Source organism: Halichoerus grypus, chromosome 8 (assembly GCF_964656455.1).
Source record: "Halichoerus grypus chromosome 8, mHalGry1.hap1.1, whole genome shotgun sequence".
Taxonomy (NCBI): Eukaryota; Metazoa; Chordata; class Mammalia; order Carnivora; family Phocidae; genus Halichoerus; species Halichoerus grypus.
Window position 1 is genome coordinate 31,548,937 of NC_135719.1, and position 24,946 is coordinate 31,573,882.

General features: G+C 45.2%; 1 protein-coding gene across 1 annotated transcript in view; it reads right to left on the reverse strand.

Moving 5' to 3' along the window:
• Positions 1 to 24,946, reverse strand: part of ATP10A (ATPase phospholipid transporting 10A (putative)) — a 198,050-nt gene that overhangs the window by 21,146 nt on the left and 151,958 nt on the right. The window contains 6 exon segments of the mRNA XM_036096087.2: positions 3,591 to 3,775; positions 9,187 to 9,313; positions 9,407 to 9,510; positions 16,711 to 17,293; positions 19,743 to 19,937; positions 22,125 to 22,342. Of these exon segments, the coding sequence (XP_035951980.1) occupies positions 3,591 to 3,775; positions 9,187 to 9,313; positions 9,407 to 9,510; positions 16,711 to 17,293; positions 19,743 to 19,937; positions 22,125 to 22,342 (1,412 nt within the window).

Below are 24,946 nucleotides of genomic sequence, written 5' to 3' on the forward strand. Positions count from 1 at the left end.
ACAAACAAAAACTAAAGGAATTTGCAAACACAAAACCAGCCCTACAAGAAATCTTGAAAGGGGTCCTCTAAGCAAAGAGAGAGCCTAAAAGCAACATAGACCAGAAAGGAACACAGACAATATACAGTAACAGTCACCTTACAGGCAATACAATGGCACTAAATTCCTATCTTTCAATAGTTACCCTGAATGTAAATGGGCTAAATGCCCCAATCAAAAGACACAGGCTATCAGATTGGATAAAAAAACAAGACCCATTGATATGCTGTCTGCGAGAGAATCATTTTAGACCCAAAGACACCCCCAGATTGAAAGTAAGGGGGTAGAAAACCATTTACCATGCTAATGGACACCAAAAGAAAGCTGAGGTGGCAATCCTTATATCAGACAAATTAGATTTTAAACCAAAGACTGTAATAAGAGATGAGGAAGGACACTATATCCTACTTAAAGGGTCTATCCAACAAGAAGATATTAACACTTGTAAATATCTATGCCCCTAACATGGGATCAGCCAATTATATAAGGCAATTAATAACAAAAGCAAAGAAACACATCGACAACAATACAATAATAGTGGGGGACTTTAACACCCCCCTCACTGAAATGGACAGATCCTCTAAGCAAAAGATCAACAAGGAAATAAAGACTTTAAATGACACACTGGACCAAATGGACTTCACAGATATATTCAGAACATTCCATCCCAAAGCAACGGAATACACATTCTTCTCTAGTGCCCATGGAACATTCTCCAGAATACATCACATCCTAGGTCACAAATCAGGTCTCAACTGGTACCAAAAGATTGGGATCATTCCCTGCATTTTTTCAGACCACAATGCTTTGAAACTAGAACTCAATCACAAGAGAAAGTTGGAAAGAACTGAAATACATGGAGGCTAAAGAGCATCCTACTAAAGAATGAATGGGTCAACCAGGAAATTAAAGAAGAACTATAAAAATTCATGGAAACCAATGAAAATGAAAACACAACTGTTCAAAATCTTTGGGATGCAGCAAAGGCCATCCTAAGAGGAAAGTATATAGTAGCAATACAAGGCTTTCTCAAGAAACAAGAAAGGTCTCAAATACACAACCTAACCCTACACCTAAAGGAGCTGGAGAAAGAATAGCAAATAAAGCCTAAACCCAGCAGGAGAAAAGAAATAATAAAGATCAGAGCAGAAATCAATGAAATAGAAACCAAAAGAACAGTAGAACAGATCAATGAAACTAGGAGCTGGTTCTTTGAAAGAATTAACAAGTTTGATAAACCCCTGGCCAGACTTATCAAAAAGGAAAGAGAAATGACCCAAATCAACAAAATCATGAATGAAAGAGGAGAGATCACAACCAACACCAAAGAAATACAAACAATTATAAGAACATATTATGAGCAACTCTATGCCAGCAAATTAGATAACCTGGAAGAAATGAATGCATTCCTAGAGATATATCGACTACCAAAACTGAACCAGGAAGAAATAGAAAACCTGAACAGACCTATAACCACGACGGAAATTGAAGCAGTCATCAAAAATCTTCCAACAAACAAGAGCCCAGGGGCAGATGGCTTCCCAGGGGAATTCTACCAAACATTTCAAGAAGAATTAATACCTATTCTTCTGAAACTGTTCCAAAAAATAGAAATGGAAGGAAAACTTCCAAACTAATTTTATGAGGCCACCATTACCTTGAACCCCAAACCAGACAAAGACCCCATCAAAAAGGAGAATTACAGACCAATATCCTGGATGAACATGGATGCAAAAATTCTCACCAAAATACTAGCCAATAGGATCCAACAGTACATTAAAAGGATTATTCACCATGACTAAGTGGGATTTATCCTTGGGCTGCAAGGTTGGTTCAACATCCGCAAATCAATCAACGTGATACAATACATTAACAAAAAAAAAAACAAGAATCATATGATCCTCTCAATAGATGCAGAAAAAGCATCTGGCAAAGTACAGCATCCTTTCTTGATCAAAACTCTTCAGAGTATAGGCATAGAGGGTACATACCTCAATATCATAAAAGCCATGGATGAAAAACCTACAGCGAGTATCATTCTCAATGGGGAAAAACTGAGAGCTTTCCCCCTAAGGTCAGGAACATGGCAGGGATGTCTGAGATTCTTAATCTCAGGAAACAAACTGAGGGTTGCTGGAGTGCGGGGCGGGGTGGGAGGGATGAGGTGGCTGGGTGGTAGACATTGGGGAGGGTACTGCTATGGTGAGCACTGTGAATTGTGCAAGACTGTTGAATCACAGATCTGTACCTCTGAAACAAATAATGCAATATATGTTAAGAAAAGAAAAAAAAAGAAGATAGCAGGAGGGGAAGAATGAAAGGGGGGAAATCGGAGGGGGAGACAAACCATGAGAGATGATGGACTCTGAAAAACAAACTGAGGGTTCTAGAGGCGAGGGGGGTAGGAGGATGGGTTAGCCTGGTGATGGGTATTAAAGATGGCATGTTCTGCATGGAGCACTGAGTGTTATGCACAAACAATGAGTCATGGAACACTACATCAAAAATAATGATGTATGGTGATTAACATAACTTAATAAAAAAAATAAAATGCAAAAAAAAAAAAAAAAGAAAAAAATGGAATACTAAAAGATACTTTAAGTAACCCAAGGGAAGGGGGGAAAGGGAATGGAAGAACTGAAAACAGAAAGAATAATCAGGGAAAAAAAATACCAATATAAAGACTTCTAAAAAAAAACCCATAGGGCAGCATGATACTGGTGAAGGGACAGACACACAGGCCAGTGCAACAGAACAGAATGTCCAGAAATAGACCCTAAAAATCATGACCAACTGATTTTACATGAAAGTGTAAAGACAATTTAGTGGAAAAAAACTTTTCAACAAATGGTGCTGCATTAGTCAGCTACATGCAGAAGAATGAAGTTTGACCTTATACAAAATTCCACACAAAATGGAATGTGTCTAAAGGTGCAACAATAAACTACAAAACTTTTGGAACAATATACAGGAGAAATCTTTGTGGCTAGGCACATCTTAAATGTAACAGCTAAATGATAATCCATAAGAGAAAAAGTTGATGAATCAGACCTCATCATACAGCTCAAAAAGATGTTTCAAGTGGGAATTCACTCAAGGAATCAGAGTCCAGGCCAGGTTTATGAGAAGTAGATACTCCCTACATACTTGAAGATTTAAATAGATAAATGTGACTGGATGAAAACTCTAAGTGCCCAGCGGGCATGCCCCAGACAACCCATCCCATCCTGAGTACATCAATGCTGAATGGACTGGTTCGCTGACTTGTGTGACCTCATGAAACAATTTTCCAATATTGTTGACATGAATAGGTCAGGAAAAAGCAGGTTGAATTTTGCATTAATAAAGTCCAGGGATGCATCCCTCGGAAATTAAGAAATCCCATCAAATCCCAAATCTTCCTAGGCAATGACAAGAACATGTAAGAAACCCAACACAGGTGCAAACACAGAGGTAGAGGGCAAAGAAATGGAAGGCATTCCTGTTGCTGTGGGGGCTAGGTGGGTATGAAGCTGCCCCAGGCAGAGCATGGCTTCTGGAAACCTACATACCTGGGATTCAGCATTCAGGGTGATGACTTCCTCATCATGGTCCAGCAGTTTGCAGGCATATGCAATGTTAATGGCTGTTTCTTGTTTGTCACCAGTGAGAACCCAAATCTGCAGGCCTGCTTGACGCAATTTAGCAATGGTTTCTGGGACTCCATCCTGCAGGCGATCTTCAATCCCAGTGGCACCTGGTCAAATGTGCAAGTGTAGGTGAGCCCCCTCTGCACATGCCCTCAGACCCTGATGGGGCACGAATGCCATTGCCAACATACCAAAGATGCTGGCATGACCCCACAGACTGGGACCTGCTTGATGCCTGTCTCATGTGGATGAAGATTCATCATTTCCGGACCCTGGTGAACACTTTCAGTAGCTCCCTCGATTGACACAGTCAAGAATGAGACAGAATGACTGTGAGGCACTGAACATAATTCTCTGTACTTAAAACAAAGCACTTCCAGTGCTTTCTAACAGGCAGCTAATTTTTAACATAACAGATAACTTGGAAACAAAGCTTGTGGGGAGATGGTGGGAATGACCATATTCTGAAGGATGAAAAAGTTTTAAAAATTATCCATCCCATACAAAGCTTCTGAACAACATCCACAATATTTGCTCTCAGCAATGCTGTCAGCTGTCTAAACAGACCACACAAGCCCATTATTTCTTGAAAGCAACATTATCCAGAATGTACTTTTTCCACAAACATAATTAATAAATTAGCAGTATTAATAAATTAGGATATTAATAAATATGCAGGCTTCTGTACATTGGGACAAATTTTCCACCCAGTGCAGAAAGGTGCTCTCCAGGTCAGCCTCAGTTTTTTTCCTATTGTCAATTTAATGAGATGGTCTCTATCTTCCCTCTAGAAACACAGCATTGACTGAGGACACCTCATTGGCCCTGCCCTTCTCTTTTATGTCACACTGTTCCCTGTGCTGAGAGCTGATATGGGCTGAATGTGTCCCCTTATCCCCATAATTCATAGGTTGAAGCCCTAACCCTCACTGTGATGGCATTAGGAGGGAAGGTGGAAGACTCACGACTGAGGTTAGGGCCCTTATAATAAGGGACACAAGAGAGATGATCTCCCTCCACCATTCAAGGATACAGAAGGAAGACAGCCATCTGCAATCCAGGAAGAGAGCCCTTTAAGGAACCAAATTGGCCGGCACTTCGATATGGGACTTCCAGCCTCCATAACTGTGAGAAATCAATGTCTGCTGTTTAAGCTGCCCAGTCGGTGGTATTTTGCTATGACAGCCTGAAATGACTAAGATAGACACCACTTCCCTTTCTCCTCCTAGAACAGATGAGTTGGCAGGTGCTGGGGGGATGGAGTCAAGGTATAATACATGTACAAAAAGCATGCATTTCTTAAATATATCCTACAATGCACTCTCACAAATCACACTCCTGTTTAACCAGCCCTGAGCTCAGGTAAGAGCATCACCAGCTCTCCAGAAGCCCCCTCAGGGGTAAGTGGCAGTCTTCTCTCTTCCATCTCATGCAGCCTGTGCAGTGTGTTGGACCTGGGCCTACCTTTAATTTGAATGCGCAGAAGGCTAAGTGGGAACTTGGGAAGGGCCCAGAAAGGAAGAGGAGATATTGCACCCAAGCTGCCCTCAGCTCTGAATCATGGAGTCTGCAAGATAAGGACCAGGCAGGGGTGTGGGTCTCAAAGTATGCTTAGGAATAAAACCATGTTATGTTCCATGTTCATTGTGAGCATATTCCTGACAGCCCAGGCACTGGAAGGCCATCTGGTCTTGGCCTTTCTCCCCTCCCCCAGACCCCTGGATCTAGCATGGGGAGACAGTCCGTGCTCTAGGTCTTTGGCTCCCTATTTTCACCATCCAACAGAGTTGACATCTACCAAGGCATCCTAAGTATCACTTCTGCTGTGATACATTCCCTGATATCCAGGGAAAGAGGGAGGGATGACCACGTCTGCCTCCATGTATTCAAAATGCCTTGTTCAGGGGCATCTAGGTGGCACAGTCGGTTAAGTGTCCAACTCTTGGTTTTGGCTCAGGTCATGATCTCAGGGTCGTGAGATCAAGCCCCACATTGGGGCCCTGTGCTCAGCATGGAGTCTGGTTAGAGTTTCTCTCTCCCTCTGCCCCTCCTCCTGCATGTGCTCTCTCTCTTTTTAAAAAATATCTTGTTCATACTTAACAATAACAATGGTTATGGAATAATCATAATGATGGCTAACCTTGATGAATTACTAATTGTCAGGCAAAAATTTCTGCAGCATCCCTAACATGTGAGTACTACAATTATCCCCACCATATAGATCTGGGAAGCAAAGGTGAGGGAGATTAGCAAGGGAAGGGCTATAGCATTCCATGCACGGTATGTCTCATGCTCCAAACCTCCCTATACGGCTGCTCTAGGAGAACTTCCACTATGGAACAGCTTTGTGTGTAATTCAACCAGTTACCCACCCTTCACTAGATGGCAACTTACTATAGAAGGGACTTGCAACTCCCCACTTTTGTATATTAGCTGCTCAGCCAGAGCTCCTTGATATATGTCCTCCAAGAAAGAAAGCAGGGAAGGACTCACAGATAAATTCCAGTCCTTCAGGGAAAACCTAACACCTTGAAAATAAAGCAACTTCATTTCAGGAGCTAACTGGCCTAAGTAATGGGCCCTGACTGGGTCGCTGGACTGATCCTAACCTCTATGTGCAGCTTTGAACCAAACATAGAATATTACTGAACTCATAAAGAGAATTATGTAAAGTATGTCTATCTCAGCACGAAATATGGCCAAGGATAAAGAGTAAATCTCAGGGAACACTCCTTTAAAAATTATCTGGAAGCACAGTGGTCTTTCTTCAGCTCTTTAAGGTAGCTTATTAGCAATGGAATCTATGTAACTTAGAGAAATGCCACCTCTCTACAGCCTGAGCCTTGGGAGAACCTGGCATTTCGAGTGTTATAACAGGGTAGGTAGTAGGGTCCAAGCTAGTGCCACCATGCTTCACTGTGATCAAATGTCAGGTGGCTTTTCGTGAGAGGGGAGTTTCAGATGACATCTGGAAAAACAAACAGGAATGCTGGGGAAAGTGAACAGAATGTTGTCCTTTGAATTTCGGCTCTTGGCCAGAACAGTATGGAAAAGAAAACTTCAAGAACACAGTATAAATGGTGACCCTTCCTTTGTAGTTCCCTGATGTTATTTAATATAAGAACCTAAATGAAAAGATTTAGAAGGAGTATTTGGCTTTGGGCTTATTAAAAATATAAACAGCTTACTTTACATGTGCCTGTGCATAAAGCTGTGGTGAACACTGAGGTGGTGGCTCTTCTATTCTCCAGCTCATCATCTGAACCGTAAATATCCCAGGCTGCGGGAGACGCTAAGTGTTTTAACAACCAGCTAGCAGGAGGGAAGCTGATTTGCTGTATTTTCCCATTTCTGTGGAGCAAATATACTCACCTTGGCTGAAGTCAAGCTACCAACAGCATCAAAAAGCTATGCAAAATTCCTGAAAATTTATGCAAAACAGCACATGGTGGCTATAAAATTTCTGAAAATGTATGAAAAGGCTCTCACCAGCAGGCATGAACAGACTCAAGGACGCTGATGGTGCCCACTGCGGGCACTCCAGTAGTTCCTTCACTGATTCATCTCAGAGCCCTTTAACAGACCCCTGGAGATAAACATCCACTCAGGATGACAGCAGAATGTGGCTGAATCAAGATTCTGAAAAACTCTACCATCCCGGCCCCAACAGAAAAAAAAAATTGGAATGAGGATAAGTAGAAAACCTTACTTTTAGATGCTTACATAGTTGCCCAAACAAAAATTACAGAATCCAAGTTAGAAAGCAAATCCCCTGAAAAAGATCTAGGAAGGTGAGTTGATCTCAAGTTCAATATGAACTTAGGGTATTCTAGGGCTGTCAAAAATTCAGGATGTGTTAACAGAGATACAGCATGGGGGCCAAGGGAGGTGATGGATGCCCAACTACCAGAGGGGGTCTGTATAGAAGAGGCCAGCCAGGCTGTAAACAGATGTGGAGGCAGTAACATAAGACTCATCACCACGTGCTGCTGAGTATTGGACCCTGTGCCTGGACCTCACTCAGTGCTCCACTGGGCACCCCCTCTGTTCATCCCCGCAGGATTATTACCCAGCAGACAAGGAGACTGGGATGCCAAAAAGACTGAGTCACTTGCCCAGGGTCTCATGGCCAGTAAGTGACAGAGCCAGGACTGGATAGACAACCAAGCTAAGGCTCCTAGACTCTGAAAGAAGGCAAGGTAGGGATGCCTAAAAATATAGGTGGACAGCATGGGGACTCACAGCCAAGTCCTCAAACAGTTAAGGTCTCACCCTCTGGAAAAGGGAAGACATTCCGTCTGCCTTGCTCCACAGGGTGGGACCAGCACCCACTGGAAGAAGGGACTGGGGAGGCAAATTTTACTCCATTCAGGAATCAGAGCTCTCCAGGGAGAGTGCCCTGCAGTGAAGGGACAGAGAAGTGGACCTGCCCATGGGCCAGAAGGACCAGCAGGAACCCCTGCCTATCCCCTGGGTCTGGTCAACAGTGCCTTCTGGAGAAACATGCTCTAGATATGAACAGTCCCAGTAAATCAAAACCTGGAAGGTTAGAAAAAGCACAGCTGTCTTCCAAGTGTTTCATTTAATCACCCCCCAGGGATACTGCTCATGATGTCTCTGGGCATCTGGATCTTGGGGCTTTTTTGAACAGTGCATGCCCTCCTATAAGACACCAGAGGCAAAAAAGAATATTGTATGAAGTGTGTATGTTATGCTATTAAATATATTAATTATTGTATTAGATATGTATATATAGATATATAGGTAGCCCAACTCCTTTGTCCAGGGAACAAGACCAAATGAATTACAGCCTTTCTGTATTAAATGGAGAGGGATGAACTCCAGTTTCTCCATGCCCCAGGTATACCATCTGACTCTTGGCACCACGGGATGGGGTGTGTGTGTGTACACAGCATGATCACATTCAGTTCCTGGTGTGGTCAGAGAGCACAGATACAAAGACTCAGCTAATTTAATACAAACTTAATATTAAATATTTAAAATATTAAAATAAATATTCTTATAAATACTAATATGAACACAGTAGAAAATATGAGCACATTTTAGTAAAAATGAGCTTGTTTTCTTTTCATCCAAACTGAATCTATGAAACATTCATAAGATGTAAAGTGCAGCCATTTCTGGAATCCAACAGTTTCTTTTTGTTTTAGGGGTAGGAGGTGGAGGGAGTCCCTTCAAGCTTCGGTTGTTGAGAAGCCTCATTCCTCATCTCTATTTTTGGTGGGAAAGCAGGGTTTAGGGGGAGGCAAGTCAGGTGTTGTCACTGGGTGCCTGGTGGGACAGCACGTGGAATACTACAGAGACGGGCCACGGTGTGAATGTTCAGTCAAGGATGGCTGGGCCTGGGGGCCATGCTAGCCTCAAGCCAGCCAACTCCTTAACCAAGCCCGGCAGGTGCAGAGCTGCCAATGACTAGAGCCATGTCACCACCCCGTCCAGGACTGTCTCTGCAAATTCCACACTGCTCAGCGCAACATGTGCTCATGTGCATAATTACCCAACAGATGCAAATTTGTTTCCAGGCGAATGGCAGACTGGAAAAGAAGCTCCTCACGGTTGTCCAGGGAAGATTCTGCTTCTAAGTGGCTTTGCAACCAACAGGCATACTCTTCTTCACTCAGAACCTATGTGAGACACACTGGTGAGTGCCACGTAGGCACCACGTACTGTGGGGGCAGCGGTCAGTATCCATGCTTGTGGAGGTGGCACCCACTCACCCTCTTGGCAATGCACAAGGTGCGCAGGCCTTCCACGGCATACAGGTTGAGGTAATTCTGAGTCTTGCTTCGGATTTTCTTTTGATGCCTTCCTCTGGCGTCATCTAGGTTGGAGTAGAAGCAGAAACAGATAAGTAAGAACAACGGAGTCTGGCGGCTCATGGACCACTCCACAAACCTCAGGTAGCTTTGCATGGTGTTAAAACAACTCTACATATGTAGCGTACCCCAGATGAGAGGTCAGCACCACCCCAGAGGTTCTAGCCCGGAAGCTCTTCTCACCCAGCTTCCAGGCCAGCTTCCCCTTCTGAATGTAGTCACACTCACAGACACAGAAAGCAGAATAGTGGTTGCCAAGGGCTGGGCAGCCAGGAGACAAGAGGAATTGTCCAATGGGTAAAGACTTTGTTTTGCAAGATAAAGTTCTGGAGACCTGTTGCACACCCATGTGGATCCACTTAACACTCCTGAACTGTACACTTATTAAGATGGTAAATTTTAGGTCATGCGGGTTTTTTTTTTTAACCACAGTTAAAAAGAAAGAGCTAAGTCCACTAGTAAGAGTTCTCCAAACACCCACCCTTTTCTGTTTCCTGTAGACACAGCTGAGCAGACTTACTGCTTATTACCAAACTTCAGAAGTGCTGACTCGGAGCCTCACCCAACTGTGGTATCCATGACAAGGTGACACACGCTTATCCTAAGTCTACCGTTTTCGTGGGCCGCCAATTAGGAGTGGAAAGGCATAATGCACTTTGGTTTGTGCATGATGAAAGTATATGATGACCGTGTTTCAGGGTCAGTGCTCTAGCTGGCTGCATTTGGAATTGCATTTTGTTGCAATGCATTAAGCAGGAATGTCACAAGAGCATCCTTCCCCTGTGATTTACTCCAACGCCCTCCAATAAGAGACATGTGTGAAGCCTCCGCACCACTAGATTCATCCCGGGTCTATTTCATCACTTATAATAGTATACACGTTTCACATAAAATTTAAAGTAAAAGCTGTATTGTAAAAAGAGCCACATCGTATTTTTGACTGTTACTAATGACCTTTGCTGAAATGAGAAGCTCATATAAAAAAAGCTTTATTAGAGATTTTATTTATTTGTCAGAGAGAGTGAAAGAGAGCACAAGCAGGGGGAGGGGCAGAGGGAGAAGCAGGCTCCCTGCTGAGCAAGGAGCCCAATGTGAGACTCGATCCCAGGACCTGGGATCATGACCTGAGCTGAAGGCAGACGCTTAACTGACTGAGCCACCCAGGCGCCCCTAAACAATGCTTTATTAGGAGTGATCTGGTATCCTTTCGCCCAGGAGGTGGATGTAAATGAAGGTATATACTCTTCCAGTTTGTGAAAAATTGTACTTGAATACAAAGTGCAGTTTCTATCCCCAGAACACCAGTAGTATTACCAGATAGAATATAAGATGTGCGAATATCACATAAGACATACTTTCACTAAAAATATTATGTTTTTTATCTGAAATTCAAATTTAATTGGGCATTCAATATATTTTGTTTGCTGAATCTGGCAACTCTACTTACCAGTGGTGAGGCCCCTGGTCTGAGACAGGCTGTCTACTATCTGAGTCAGGTCCTGGGCAAACTGGACCTGGGAGAAACACTTTCACCTCTTAGACATATGTTCTCCATAAAGAAGATAAAACATTGGTTCCGGGGCAAAAAATTTTAATTATATATTTAAAACATACTTAGGCATAGCATAAGGCACAGATATATATACAGTACATAAACAAATATGCAGCATATCTGTGGCAATAAAATGTCATGGGGAGATAATTAAAAAATGTCTAAAAAGGCTCTTTAAGGGAGCAATAATGAAAAGAAGAGAGATTGGAAACACTGCCCTAGATTGCTTTGCTTTAAGAATTTAAATTTCCTGAAAAGATGACACTCAAAATACATCTTAATTTTGACTACCATTTACTCCTGATATTGTGATAGCAATTCTCAGAAGGGGATAATAACAATATTCCAGATGCTGACTATTATTTGAGCAAAGGCATGTCTATCTGAGGGCCTTTGGAATTAGAATAATAATAATAAAGTACTTTGGTTCTCCAGAGAGGGGAGGGGAAGACTGCACTCCAGCAAAGGAGCAGCATGCAGGAGCTGAGACTGAACACTTGGTCAAAACAGAACTGATGAGCTAGAGGAGGCAGGCCGGGTGGCTCGGCACGCTGGGTGCCCTGGATGAGTGTGTGATCCCACAGGCAGCCATGTGGAGCTGTTTCTGTATGGGGCCACCACAGCAGAGCCTGGGACTGAGCCCACCCAGCCCTTCAGGGAGAGAAGCAGCGACTGCCCTGCCTCGTCCCCTCCTCCAGACTTGCAGACACACACCTCCTCTGCCACTTGAGGTAAAACCTGGCTCCTGATTCTTACTCGACCTCTCCCTTGTAGATTCTCAACTGCACCAAGGACTGCACAGTCACTGGGAAGAGCCAATGTTAGGGTTTGTAGGATTGGTTCTTTGTGAATGCTGGGATATGTCCACATTCTGATGGAGGGGCCAGGATGGTGGAAAGAACTCAAGCTCAAAGTGGAAGAGCACCGAGGAGCTGGGGGCACCTAAGAAGAATATTGGGTGCTGTCCTAGAAAGCAAACCCATGGACCCCCCAGAGCTATGTGCTCAGCCCGGCTCTCCTGCACTCTTCTCAAACTGCAGGCATTCTAACCATTCACACTGCATTTTAAGTGATACTCATGCAATATCAGCCTCTTCTTTCTGATATCCTAGAGGCCACCCAGATCCTGTGCAGCTTTCCTATCTATGGTAGTAGGAAGAATGCTGTGTCTGCAACACAGCTACCTGGGTAATGAGCAACATCACGGGCAGAAGTGGAACCAATGCTACCCAGCGCCTCCTGGCGGGTGGTGGCGGCCTGAGGGGCCCAGAGAGAAGATCTCTGCAGCCACATCCGGGATTGGGGGGCACGCACAGTGTCCGACAGTAACAGATCCTGTCAGTCTGTAAAGATGACTCCCATGTCACTGACCTCAAGATGCAGCAGGACTGAAAGGAACCCTCTTCCAGCTCTGGCTGAGCAGGGCAGATGGACATGGCTGGCAATGCTCGGGACCTCACAGGAAAACATCCACTCCCACTCATGATTTTGACATGTGGTCTTAGCATGCCCAAAGTGGTATTTCCATTTCTTCTACACTTGAGTCAAATTTATTTCTCTTATAAGGAGTTTCATCTTAGTCAGATGGTAAAATAAGAAGGTGAATTCTCTTCCTTGTTCATGCATGCATTTACTGATCCACTGAAGAGCAGCAAAGTGTGAGGCCCATGCTAGATGGTGGGCTACTCTCCATCCTCACTCTTGGAGGAGGGTGGAGCTGTCTGGGTGTTTGTGTCTTAAACACCACACCAAGTGGCAACTGGACCAAACCTCAAGCGGTGAATCTTAAGGGGAAGGAACCAGAGAGAAGGGAAAGGGACCTAAGCTTAGACACTATACTTATATCAGACCAGACACTGCTAGAGGCTTGGACCAGGGCTTCTTGTGAGGTCAGCATCCTGATTTCCTCTGTGCAGATGGGAAATAGAGACAAAGAAAGTAAGTGACTTATCCAGGGTCATTCTAGCTCATAAACATAGACCTGGGATTTGAACAGAGGTCTGTAGGTACCGGGGTGGGGTGGAGCCCCTGCTTTATACCTGATCCCAAACAACTTCCAAGACACGATCGTGTCCTGAGAATATGACACACTCTAACACAGTCACGTCCACCATCAGCGTAGCCTCCTCATGCCTTGTTTGATAAAGTGTTAGGTCTCTTTGAAGAAAGATCTTAAAGCTCTGAAGTAGTCCAGAGGATAATACTTGTGTGCCCACCTCACTTTATCACCAGCACACAGGCACAGCAGCTCAGCTCTAATGCTGCTTCTGCAGCACAGGTAAGTGCTCTGCAAGTCTGTTCCTCTCCACACCCATCCGCCCCACAAAGTAAAAGCTGAATGATTTATACATAAGGCCAGGGTGTCACCAGTGGATAACTTCAAGGTGACCCCCCAAGGTGACAGCTCCTCTCTTGAGAATCCAATGGGGTCTTGGAACTTCCTGAATCTTAAGTTGCTGGATGTCTACATGTACCTCTTCCCTATCAACCTATCTGACCTGCACACTGCTTGGAAATTCCTAGAGTAAGGCGGAGAGCTACACAAACTGTTTATTTTTAATTTGCCCCTTTCAATGTCATGGTTTGGGCAATGTGTAACGATAGCAATGTCATTCTTTTATGTGTCTCTTTCATGGTGGAACAGATGGAAGGCTTTGCTTCTTCTCATCTATAGTTACCTATATATGGGTAGTAATTTCCTCCCAGAGACCTACAGTCGTGGAGGAGGTGAGCACAACAGCAAAGCCACACTGGGGCTGCAGGATTAGGTGGAGGGGGCTACGAGGCTCCCCAGCCTGCACACAGTCTCCCTGCAATGCCCCCCCATCCTGATCTTGAAGTTGACTATGAGTGGTAGGAGTGGTTTGTTTGCACTTTCTCTAGAAATTTGAGAATTCTTCCTCATTTAAAAGAGTGATCTGGCAGCAGAGTACAAGTGTGGTGACTATGGCAGCCTTCTTGGTTTTTCTTATGTCTTTTGCACAGAGCAGTAAGGTCCCTGGCCCTCTCTGTATGGTGGGTCCTACCTACCACACTGTCCTACCCTTGTTTGCTAGTGCTATTGTAGGTCTTTTACCTTATACATGACCTGCTGTATGTGGTAATGTCTGAAATACAGTGGTCCATTAAATTGTCTTTAATGAAAGGCTGTGGAAAAGGACAAAGATGATGATTTTTTTTTTTTTACAATAGAATTAAATCTGCTCAGATAATTGCCATATCTTTTCTTCTTTTGCGTGGATGCAAAATCAAACTTCAGAATAAAGAAGGCTTGTAAAATGTATTTGGAAGCTTTCTTTCCTCTTCTCTTTTTTAGAATAGTTTGAGGAGCATAGGTATTAACTCTTCTTTAAATGTTAGGCAGAATTCACCTATGAATCCATCTGGTCCTGGATTTTATTTTTTGGTAGTTTTTTGATTACCAATTCAATTTCGCTACTATTAATTAGTCTGTTCAGATTTTCTATTTCTTCTTGAAATAGAAAATTTTCTATTTTCTATAGAAAATCTTTCTATTTCTTCTCCAGTTTAAGAAGATTGTATGTTGCTAGAAATTTATCTATTTCTTCTAGGTTGTCCAATTTGTTGGTATATAATTTTTTTGTAGTATTCTCTATAATCCTTTGTATTCTGTGGTGTCAGTTATTCCTTCTTTCTTGTTTCTGGTTTTATTTATTTGGGTCCTTTTTTTTTTTCTTGATGAGCCTGGCTAAGGCTTATCAATTTTGTTTATCTTTTTCAAAGAACCAGCTCATGGTTTTAATGATTTTTTTCTACTGTTTTTTTAGTCTCTATGTCATTTATTTTTGCTGTGATCTTTACTATTTCCTTCCTTCTACTCCTCTTGGTCTTTGTTTGTTCTTCTTTCACTAGTTCCTTTAGGTGTAAGGTTAGATTGTTTATTTGAACTTCTTGTTTTTTTGAGGTAGGCGTGTATCGCTATATACTCCCCTCTTATGATCACCTTTGCTGCACCCCATAGGTTTTGGACCACTGTATTTTCATTTTCATTTGTTTCCACGTACTTTCTGATTTCGTCTTTGATTGCTTTATTGACCCTTTGGTTGCTTAGTATCATGTTGTTTAGCTTCCATGTGTTTGTGTTTTTTTCCAGTGTCTTTTTTTCTCCCCAATAAATGGTGGGAAAATTGGACAGCCACATGCAGAAGAATGAAACTGGACCACTATCTTATACCATATACATAAATAAACTCAAAATGGATGAAAGACTTAAATGTGAGACCCGAAACCATAAAAATCCTAGAGGATAACATAGGCAGTAACTTCTCTGACATTGGCCATAGCCACATTTTTTCTAGACAGGTCTCCTGAGGCAAGGGAAACATAAGCATAAAAAGCTCCATCAAAATAAAAAGCTTCTGCACAGCAAAGGAAACAATCAACAAAACCAAAAGGCAACCTATGGAATGGGAGAATGAAGAAGACTCTTGGAATGCAAAATCAGCCTATGAATTGGATTCTATGTCCACTCTAGCACAGAACCCCTGGGGTGGAAAGGCAAATCCTGCCCTCTGGTAGGTTATCGCCATGAAAAGCTACCCAAACTGTTTTCGGAGACCTGTTTACAACAGTTCTGCCATGGGAAAAGGATCTTCTCTGCAGAGATCATCCAGTGCACCTCCCCACAGCAGAGTGCTGCTGTACCTGGGAGCCAGGAGTCCTGTTCGGAGGCACTGAGATTGTGGTGAAAGGACTATGGGAAGTAAAGTATTCTCTAGCTCCATCCCAGAGCTCTGGAAAGGCCGCACCCAGTGGACAGGTTTCACAGCAGGTTGCACCTGGAGATGTTTTCAGGATACAACAGACAGGAAGACTGTGCAGGCCAGGCCGCAGAGCCGCAGCATGTACCCCTGTCTGCCAGCAGCATCCTCCCCTCCATCCCACCTCTCTCCCTGGACGTCAGACGGGCATGCCTTCATCCTCCAAGTAGAGAGGAGGGGTGACCACATTTACGAATGGGGATCTAGGCCATTCCCCTCTCAAGGCGCAGAAGCTTTTGTATCTAGAAGGAGGTTCAAGCAAGCCCTTCTGCTAGATAAAGTTCCACTAACACCAGTGGTTTTCAAATTCCTTTTTTTAAACACAGAAGTTATATGGAACTCTAGTACATGAAAGAGACTAAGATGGAGCTGCTCTGCCCAAAGGTGGGACAGATGGTGGTTGAGAGGCCAGTAGCCTCCACTACCTAGGCTCTCACTGTGGCCTGAGGCAGCTCCACAATTGGGCTACAAACCATGACCTGAGGTCAGGCAGCTGGGTGAGAACCTCCATAGAAGACATGGTCCAGGCAATCACAGAGCAGGAAGCAACCTTCTGGAACTTCTAGTCTAAAAGTTCTTAACCTTCATTGTCCAGATTTAAAATGATGCTAGGCCTCCCCCCAAGTGACCCTCGACCCCACTGTTCTAAGGGGAGTTCAGGCACTGAAGCCCTCCATCCTCCAGCCCCCAGTGCATTCTAGTCCAAACCCCTCGAAGGAGGAACGGGTGATCCAGAGAGGCAAACCTCTGATGGGCATTACTTTAGAAAAGGCTTAATGAAATCCAATGGGAAGGGACTGAGGGAAAGGGCTAATTTATTGGGACTTCCACCTGGAGCTGGGGGTACCACCCAGTGGAGGGGGGCTGGATACCTGAGGAGCAAGGCAGCAAGAGGTCCATGACCACTGAGTCGGCTCCTTTGGTGTAGACATTGATCTCATCGGTGAGTGGATGCCGGATCACCACTGACATCCTCTTGCGGATAGAGTCGAAGCCCAGCGTGTGCAGGAGCTCGAAGGTGAGCCTGCCCAGGTGGGGCAGCTCCACGGACACCTGGTCGTGCAGCCGGTCCACCAGCGCGCAGTTGTAGGCCCGCGCAGCATACACAAGTGCCGCCTCGTCGGGGCTCTCTGCCTCATAGCGCAGCTCCCGCTCCTGCTCCCGCTGCAGCTTCTGCTCCTGGGCAGTGTGCTCCGGGCCCCAGCTGGCAGCCCCACTGCTATAGCCATTGCTGGCGATGGCCGCGGCTGGCTGGCCTAGCCTCTCCTCCAGCTTGAACAGTGTGCTGTCATTGGATAGGGTGGACAGAAAGTTGGACCCTGACTTGTGGGCGGCTTTGTTGGTGGTCAGGCTCCCGATGCTGCTGCAGCCTGAGGTCAGGCGGCTGGGTGAGAACCTCCGTAGGAAGTCTTCTATGGTCTTCACGGGGGACTTCACCTCAAATCTCACCCTCACCTGCAAGACAAGCAGTCAGAAGACATGCGAGGTATATGCAAAGGCCTCACCCACACGGCCACAGGGCACTCCCCCACTCCCCCTGAGGGCTCAGAGCACAGAGTTCCCGTTTCCCAGATTTGGGGGCACACAACCAGAGCCAGCATTTCTTCCTTGAGACCATCCTTTGGCGTCTTCCATTTCACTTAAACAAAAATTAGCAATATACGTTCTTTTAGAATGTGATCACCTGGGTAGCCACACGGAGGCCCTGGCCTGACTCAGGGAGTGTGTGGCTAGTGGTACCTGCAGGCTCTGAGACTATCCCCTCTGCTAGCTGTCCCCACACCGCAATGTCCCACTGTTTTGCAGAAAAGGTTCAGAAGAACACGCCTGTCACTACCGCCTGGCACAAAACCCTGACACAAATCCCTCCCCTCCATTACAAAATGCATTTACAAAAGACCAGTTTATACAGTCCTTTGAATTATGTCCATATAAAATTTAAGTAACACTCCCAGACCCAAAAACTTTTCTAAACAAATTAAACGCTTGGACAAATTCAGGATTCAAATCATTTAGCACATTTTTTTAAAGTCACAATAAATCGCATATCTTCTAACAAGAAGTGAAAACAACAAAATGACAGTTATATACATTTGCTAAAGTTCCAAAAAGCTCAACGATGCAGCAACAGCAATACTTTATTTAAATGAGTACTGTTCACTAATGCTAGTATAATATGCCTATTTTAACTTTCTGCTAGAAAATAGATTTACAGCAAATGTTGCAACAAGCAAAACACTGAATTATAGTTAGCCTTAAATTTTCATAATTTTCCCCATGTGACTAAAGTTGTAAATTACATAATAGCCTGCAGAAAAGTCAGGTATTTGGTAAAGCAAGGCACATGGGACCAATTTTGATAAAGGTGCTTCTTTGTTCCTATAATGACTTTAACTGTGCTACATGTTCAAGGAGGAGATTCAAGCAGCCACACTGGGCTCCTACTGGCTCCAAATACCCTGAAATATCGCACTCACTAATATGTGGAAAGAGGAGTGCATCCAGAGACCTACTCATCTGCAGTCTGAGGGTGGGGGATTAAATATTCTGCTCCCTATGTGGAACGCACTGCCTATGTGACCATCACCACATGCCTCAGTTATGTTGGGGTCTCTCTCACTTATTCAGTAGTTGCAGCAATGCCTGGGTCTCAGACAGGTCTAACTAGAAACCAGACACTTCTCCAGGGATGCATGCCAGCAGGACTGAATATAGGATGGTGGAAGAATCCAAAGGCCAGATGAAGGATGCTGAGGCAGCTAAGAGGTGAGCTGCACCGGGAAGCAGCCCTCCCCTAAGGCAGACGGTGCAATCCTGCAGTCTCTGGGTGGTGGGGACCTTGTCCACTCTGGACCCGCCAGGCCCCCTGGGGCTTCTGCAGGCCAGTGTGGCAGGAGCAGGAGCAAGGGGGCGGGGGGGCTGCGTTACTGCCAGGTATGCTGCTGTGAAGAGAGCAGAGACCCTTGGTTTACCCCACATCTCACACCAATGGCTCCATCAGTGGAACCTGCTAGAAGGGTTGGCTCAGGAGGAGGGAAAGAGGTCTGGGAGAGTGGGGGGTTGAGGGGCAGGTCTATGGCATGCATCTAGCTCTAGAGCACCTTCGTTTCTAACCATTTAAAGTTGCTTAGCTGCATTATGCACATCCCTCCTTAGGTGTACTTCCTACACACACACCTCCCGGCCTATCTAGAGGACTTCCTGAGAACCACTGGGGTTATAAAGGACCTGTCTGCACATGAAACTTTACTCTCTTCAGAGAGAACCTTATAATTACCCAAGCAAAAACCAACTTGGGTATTGCTATGTTTCCACCATCTTAAGTAACCTCAGATTGATTCTTGACCATTTCTCTTTTAAAGACAATGTTAAAGGCCCTTTTAACATCAAATACATTTATTGTGTGCCAAGCCCTTCTCTGAGCCCTTCCTCTAAACCCTCACCACTGCCTCCATGTCACAGATAAGATCCATAAGGCACAGGAGGGGAATGGCTTGTCCAAAGCTGCTCAGCCTGTTGGTAAAGTCAAGATTCAAGTCCAGGCGATTTGTCTGGGCCCCAAGCCTGTCCTGTCCACTCTCTCATGAGAATCTGGAACCCTGAAGCTCTGTGTAGATTGTGCAGGGCAGCCCCACTCCAGTCCAGGCTGTTATATGCCCCACCCATTATGGGCTCAGAAGTTTTTCCTCTCCCTTTGGCCCCAATCCCCTTACCTGTCCACGGTACCCTGGGGACGGCACCACAGAACCAATGAGCTGGCTTGCCCTCCACAAAGCCCCCTACTATATCTCCTTAAACCTGAGAGGTAGTGCTGAGCAGTCCTGCTGGGAAGGTTAGACTGACAACAGTGGGACCATGCTGAAGGTCAAAGGCGTCGGCTTCACAGGGATACCCCAGAGCTTGCCTTTTGTCGTGGCTGATCCGGGGATGTGACTACTACTGTGTTGCAGATGGTGAGTGCGATGAAGAAGTCGAACACGTCAGAGAGCTCTGGCGAAAGGTGGGCCAGTGGGCGTTCCTGGGGCCTTGCGGTGGCTAGGCACCTGTCACATTCATTCACCTTCTCCAACAGCTTTGGATCGGGTGTGATGTCTTTCTCCTGGAAGAAGACAGAGACTGAGGGGTGAGTATAACCCAGTGAAAGCGTCTTAGTGCTTCACTGTTTAAGGCACCCTGATTTCAGTTTAAGCTCTAAAGATACCTTCATCTGACTCACATGCATATGCCATTTTATAGTGATGAATAATGTATAATTGGTACAAGAATATATGACTTACATATGGAATGAAATGCGTATGTTCTTATAACACACACGTTCTCATTATAAAATAATACAGCTAAGAATATATGTTATTATAACATATCTGACTCAGAGAGATTTGAAAAAGAGGGAAAACTTAACAAATCTGTATCACATCACCTCACAGTAATACATACTTTTTGAAACACACACTTCTTTGTCTCCTTCCAGTCTTTTTTCTGTACATTTACATTTTACATCATCAAATATTTTATACATTTCCTTTTGACATAAGCCCAGAAGTGGGGTTGCTGGATCATACAGTAGTTCTATTTTTTAAGTTTTTGAGGAACCTCCTTACTGTTTTCCACAGTGGCTGGGTACCAGTTTGCATTCCCACCAACAGTGCATGAGGGTTCCCTTTTCCCCACATCCTTGCCAACACTTCTTATCTCTTGGCTTTTTGATGACAGCCATTCTAAGAGGTGTGAAGTGGTATCTCATTATACTTCTGATTTGCATTCCCACCTTAAATTTATACAATGTTATATGTCAATTATATCTCAATAAAAAAATTTATACATAGATTGGCAGTGTCCATTTTCCCCAAAACACTGATCCATATATACAGCTGATCCTTGAACAATGCAGGGATTGGGGTGCTGATCCCTGTGCAGGTGAAAGGTCTATATAACTTTTGACACTCCTAAAATTAGCCTACTACTGACTGGAAGCCTTACTGATAACATAACAGTTGACTAATAATATATTTTGTTTGTTATATGTATTATATAGTATATTCTTACAATTATATAACCTAGAGAAAAGAAAACATTATTATTAAGGGGTGCCTGGGTGGCTCGGTTGGCTAAGCATCTGCCTTCGGCTCAGGTCATGATCCCGGGGTCCTGGGATCGAGCCCCACGTCGGGCTCCCTGGTCAGCGGGGAGCCTGCTTCTCCCTCTACCCATCCCTCCTGCTTGTGATCTCTCTCCCTCTCTCTCAAAATAAATAAAATCTTTAAAAAAATTTTAAAAAAGAAAATATTATTATGAAAGTCATAAGGAAAATACAGTACTGAATTTATTTTTAAGAATCTGCGTGTGAGTTGTCCTGTACAGTTCAGACCTGTGCTGTTTCAGGGTCAACTGCAGTCTGAGCTTTTCCAGACTTTTAACAACGTCAGAACAGACACACTATGATTCATTTGGCCATTCTTTTATCACTGAATACATTTTTTTTTCACTGACAAACTGCTATGCACAGAAAACTTTGGCTGAATCCCTAAATTCCTAAGTCAGGAAGTTTGAATATTTCAAATACTCTGGACCCATATTGCTAAATCAATGCCAGGAAAGCTTGCTCCAACACAGTCCCCCTCCTGTCAAGCATGAGGGCCCTCCTCCCAGGTACCCCTGCGTAAACCCACCAATCAGCGACCGCCATGTCATGGCAGACTCTGTATGGTTTCTAAGGACAGAAGAGAATGAGGCCACCACAGAGCAACCAAAATGGATTCTCCCTCTCTGCTCTTAAAACATTTCAGAAGTGAAAGGTTTTTTAGAGATCCTCACTCACTCACTCCTGGAAATTTCCCTGCCTGACCAGAATGGTCCATAAATGTTTGGGCAGCTGTCAAGGCAAGGGAGAAAGAAGTTTATTGGATTTGGGTTCATCTAATTAAAACTCCCCCCCCCCCCCCCCCCGGCTTTGCTTTTTCACAGTTGTCATCCTGCTCTGATGTTTTATGCATTTCCTTTGGCAGGACAGACTTCCTCTCCAGCGCCCATCTGGGTAGTTCACCGGCAATCCCCCATCCTTAGAGGCCAAGGCAAAGGGGCCGTGTCAGCATTTTAGGAAAGATACATGGGTTTGAAGAGGTGTTGGCCACAAAAGTTCTGTTAACTGAGCAGAGCTAAACCCCCAGCAACAGCTCATTCGTATTGTTACATGCAGATACTTTGGAGGAATGAAGGGAAGTAGCAGGACCAGGAAAGGTGATGCTGCCCCAGCATGGGCAGCTGCCGTCCTCTGAGTGGGACTCACCATGGGGCTGCTGAAGGCCGTGTGCTTGGACAGCATGCTGGCCCGCTTGGCCTCAGCCCGGCTGCCTGTGCGCCGGTGTGACTTGGTGCTCTGGGTCCTGTGCATGACGCGAACGCTCTGGTGGCTCCCGATGCTGCCGCGCTGGGGCAACGATCCCCCTCTGGGGACCGCCTCTTCCTCTTCGGAGTCTGCCTCCTGGTACCTGGCCAGACGCTGGGCTGTGGGCAGAGGGACATGGGGTGACACGTCACAGGAAGGCTAGGAAAATGAAACTGATTCAGAGCACTCGCCACCCTTGCTTTCTTAAAGGCAAGGCCACATTTAATGAGTTTCCACTGAGAGATGGAGGCCGCTCTCATTTTATCTGGACCTACAGTCAACCTGGTGAGGCTGACATTCTCAACCCCAAGCACAGATGAGTCACAGAGAACGTAAGGAGCTTGCTAAGTACATTAGGACTCAAGAGGGTGGAGATGGCATCCAGGTCAAGGTGATGCCAAAGCTCAGGTCCAGTGCATTTTGGCACAGTGGCCATCGCACTCCACAAACAAGTAAGGAGTGGACAGATAGATTCACATACAGCCCCTCTATTCAGGTGGACCCTAGGTGTGATGAATGGGGTTTGGGCAGCAGACAACAGGGGCAAAGGAAGGGAAGACAGTGAAGGCCTAGCCCACAGAGTAACCTGGCTTCAGGATTTGCCCTTTAACCTGGGGTCATGGAACCACCTGGCTCACTGGGGCTGTCAGGACAGATCACATGTTGAACGTCTGCCCTGCAATCACACAGAAATAATGGTTCTCAGGCTGTGTTATGGTGCTTTACCATGGGGAATCCTTGTTCAAGGCCAGGTAGGTGGTGGGTACTGTCTGCATTTACACTGTATGGATGAAGGTCTACCCAACAGGGAGGCTAACAGTCATTGTGGGTTGCACAGGGTGGACAAATGCCACCAGGATATAGACCCAGCAGGCAATGCTCCACTGAAGACGACCTTGACTGCATGGCTATGCTTGAGCCCTCAAGGGGGCACTGACCAGCAAAGTTCTTGTGGCTACATGGCCACTCAGCGAATTACGAGGTACATCTGCACTGCTTCTTGCTAATGGATGGCTCGGAAGACATTTTTCTGGCTTTCCCCAGTTAGTTCAGCTTGTTTCATCACAGACGAGCAAGGAGACTATTCATGAAGATTACTCATTCAAAACAAGCAATTACTAAGAACTTCCAGGGCAGGTCCAGTGCTGGGTGTGAGCACAAAGTATCTTAACACAAGGTGGCCTGCCTGAGGGGCTTAGAAGGGCCCTCCAATCTGGGCATGCCTGTGGCATTGGTCTGTCCTGTGAGCTAGGCCTTATATTGAGCATCTTTCATTAGGAAGACTTTTCTTTAGGGATGAGAAAAACAGATAAGGAAAGATAAGTCACCCATGGTCACAAGGCCAAGTAACTGCCAACACCAGGATCCAACTCCGGGAGTTCCTTACCCCAGAAGCAAATCTCCTCTGCCCGTCCCACCCACTCCTGGCTGATGGAAGTCCCAGTTTGGTGGTGAATGAACGGCAGGGAAGAACAAAGCCCGGACACGGTGCTATCAAGCTTCTGGGCTTGTGCATTAGGAGCTTGGGTCAGCCTCTCGAAGGATACACCAGCTGGTCCCACCCTCCTGCAGCAGTAGTTGGATGTTAGCCTAAACGCAGCAATCCCTCAGACCACTGCTGATGTGTCTGTGGTCTACAATGATGCAGCAGTTTCTGACCAGCAGTGGCCTGAGCGATGCCCTCAGTGTCGAGGGAAGGCAGGAAGCAGGTAGGTGATGCCTCATCTGGGGCACACAACGTAACCAGGACATAAGGTCAGAGATGGCCAAACCCACAGTCTCCATGTGAACTGGGTTCATCGCACAAAGTCATCTGAATTCATTTTACTAATGAGATCTGAGAGGTCAGGTCATGGATAATAACAGCTGACATTGCTCCTGGCCCCAGGTGCATGTCAATGACTGATCACAGCATTTTTTTTCAAACATGCAGCAGCGAGGCCTGCTTGCTTTGGTCTTCACTACAAATGCTTTCCTGTGTCTTCCAGAGGCAATGCAATCCTTTGATTTTATGATAAGCATCTGACAACTGTCAACATTTTTCTGTAATCTTAGCTGGGATTCTGCCCATGGAGTCTCAGGTCCAGCTTTCAGAGGCTGCTTCTGACCCAACTTCAGACCTGGGTCTCTGGCTCCTTTACGGTTAGGCTAAGCTCTGCTTTCAGGCAAATGAGCTCTTCTGCACAAGGCTGAGGAGTTATGGAAGGGGAGAGTGCAAGGCGGACGGTGGACAGTGACTGACCATTTATTTTGGGAAGCAAATAAAGCAATAAACATAGTGGATAAGTTCCTATGTCTTCTATTTAATATGATTACTTTAATTTTACATAAAGGGCCTTCGTGGATATCATAATTCTTGGTTTCATGAAACTCGCAAAAATCCCATGCCTCTAACAGATCTTTCCTGCCATATCCCCCTAAAAGAACAGCTTCCTAATGAAGCTCACATACTGACTCCTGTTCTATTATTTGCTTCTGTTCCCGTGGCAAGACTTCTTTCATGTTCTCAGATGCTGTTACAGGAAGGAGAGGGGCGCTGGTTGCAGAGCTGGCACACCTTATCATGGTGCCCTCTCCTGGCTCAGATGGGTGGATGGTTCCAGTCATACCCTCTGCTTATGAAGTGGATAGCTCCCGTATGGGTTCAGGGAGGACAGAGGCAGCAAAGGATAAGGAAAGGAGAGGTAGGAGGAGCAACCACCTGTAAAATTCAAACGGGAGTG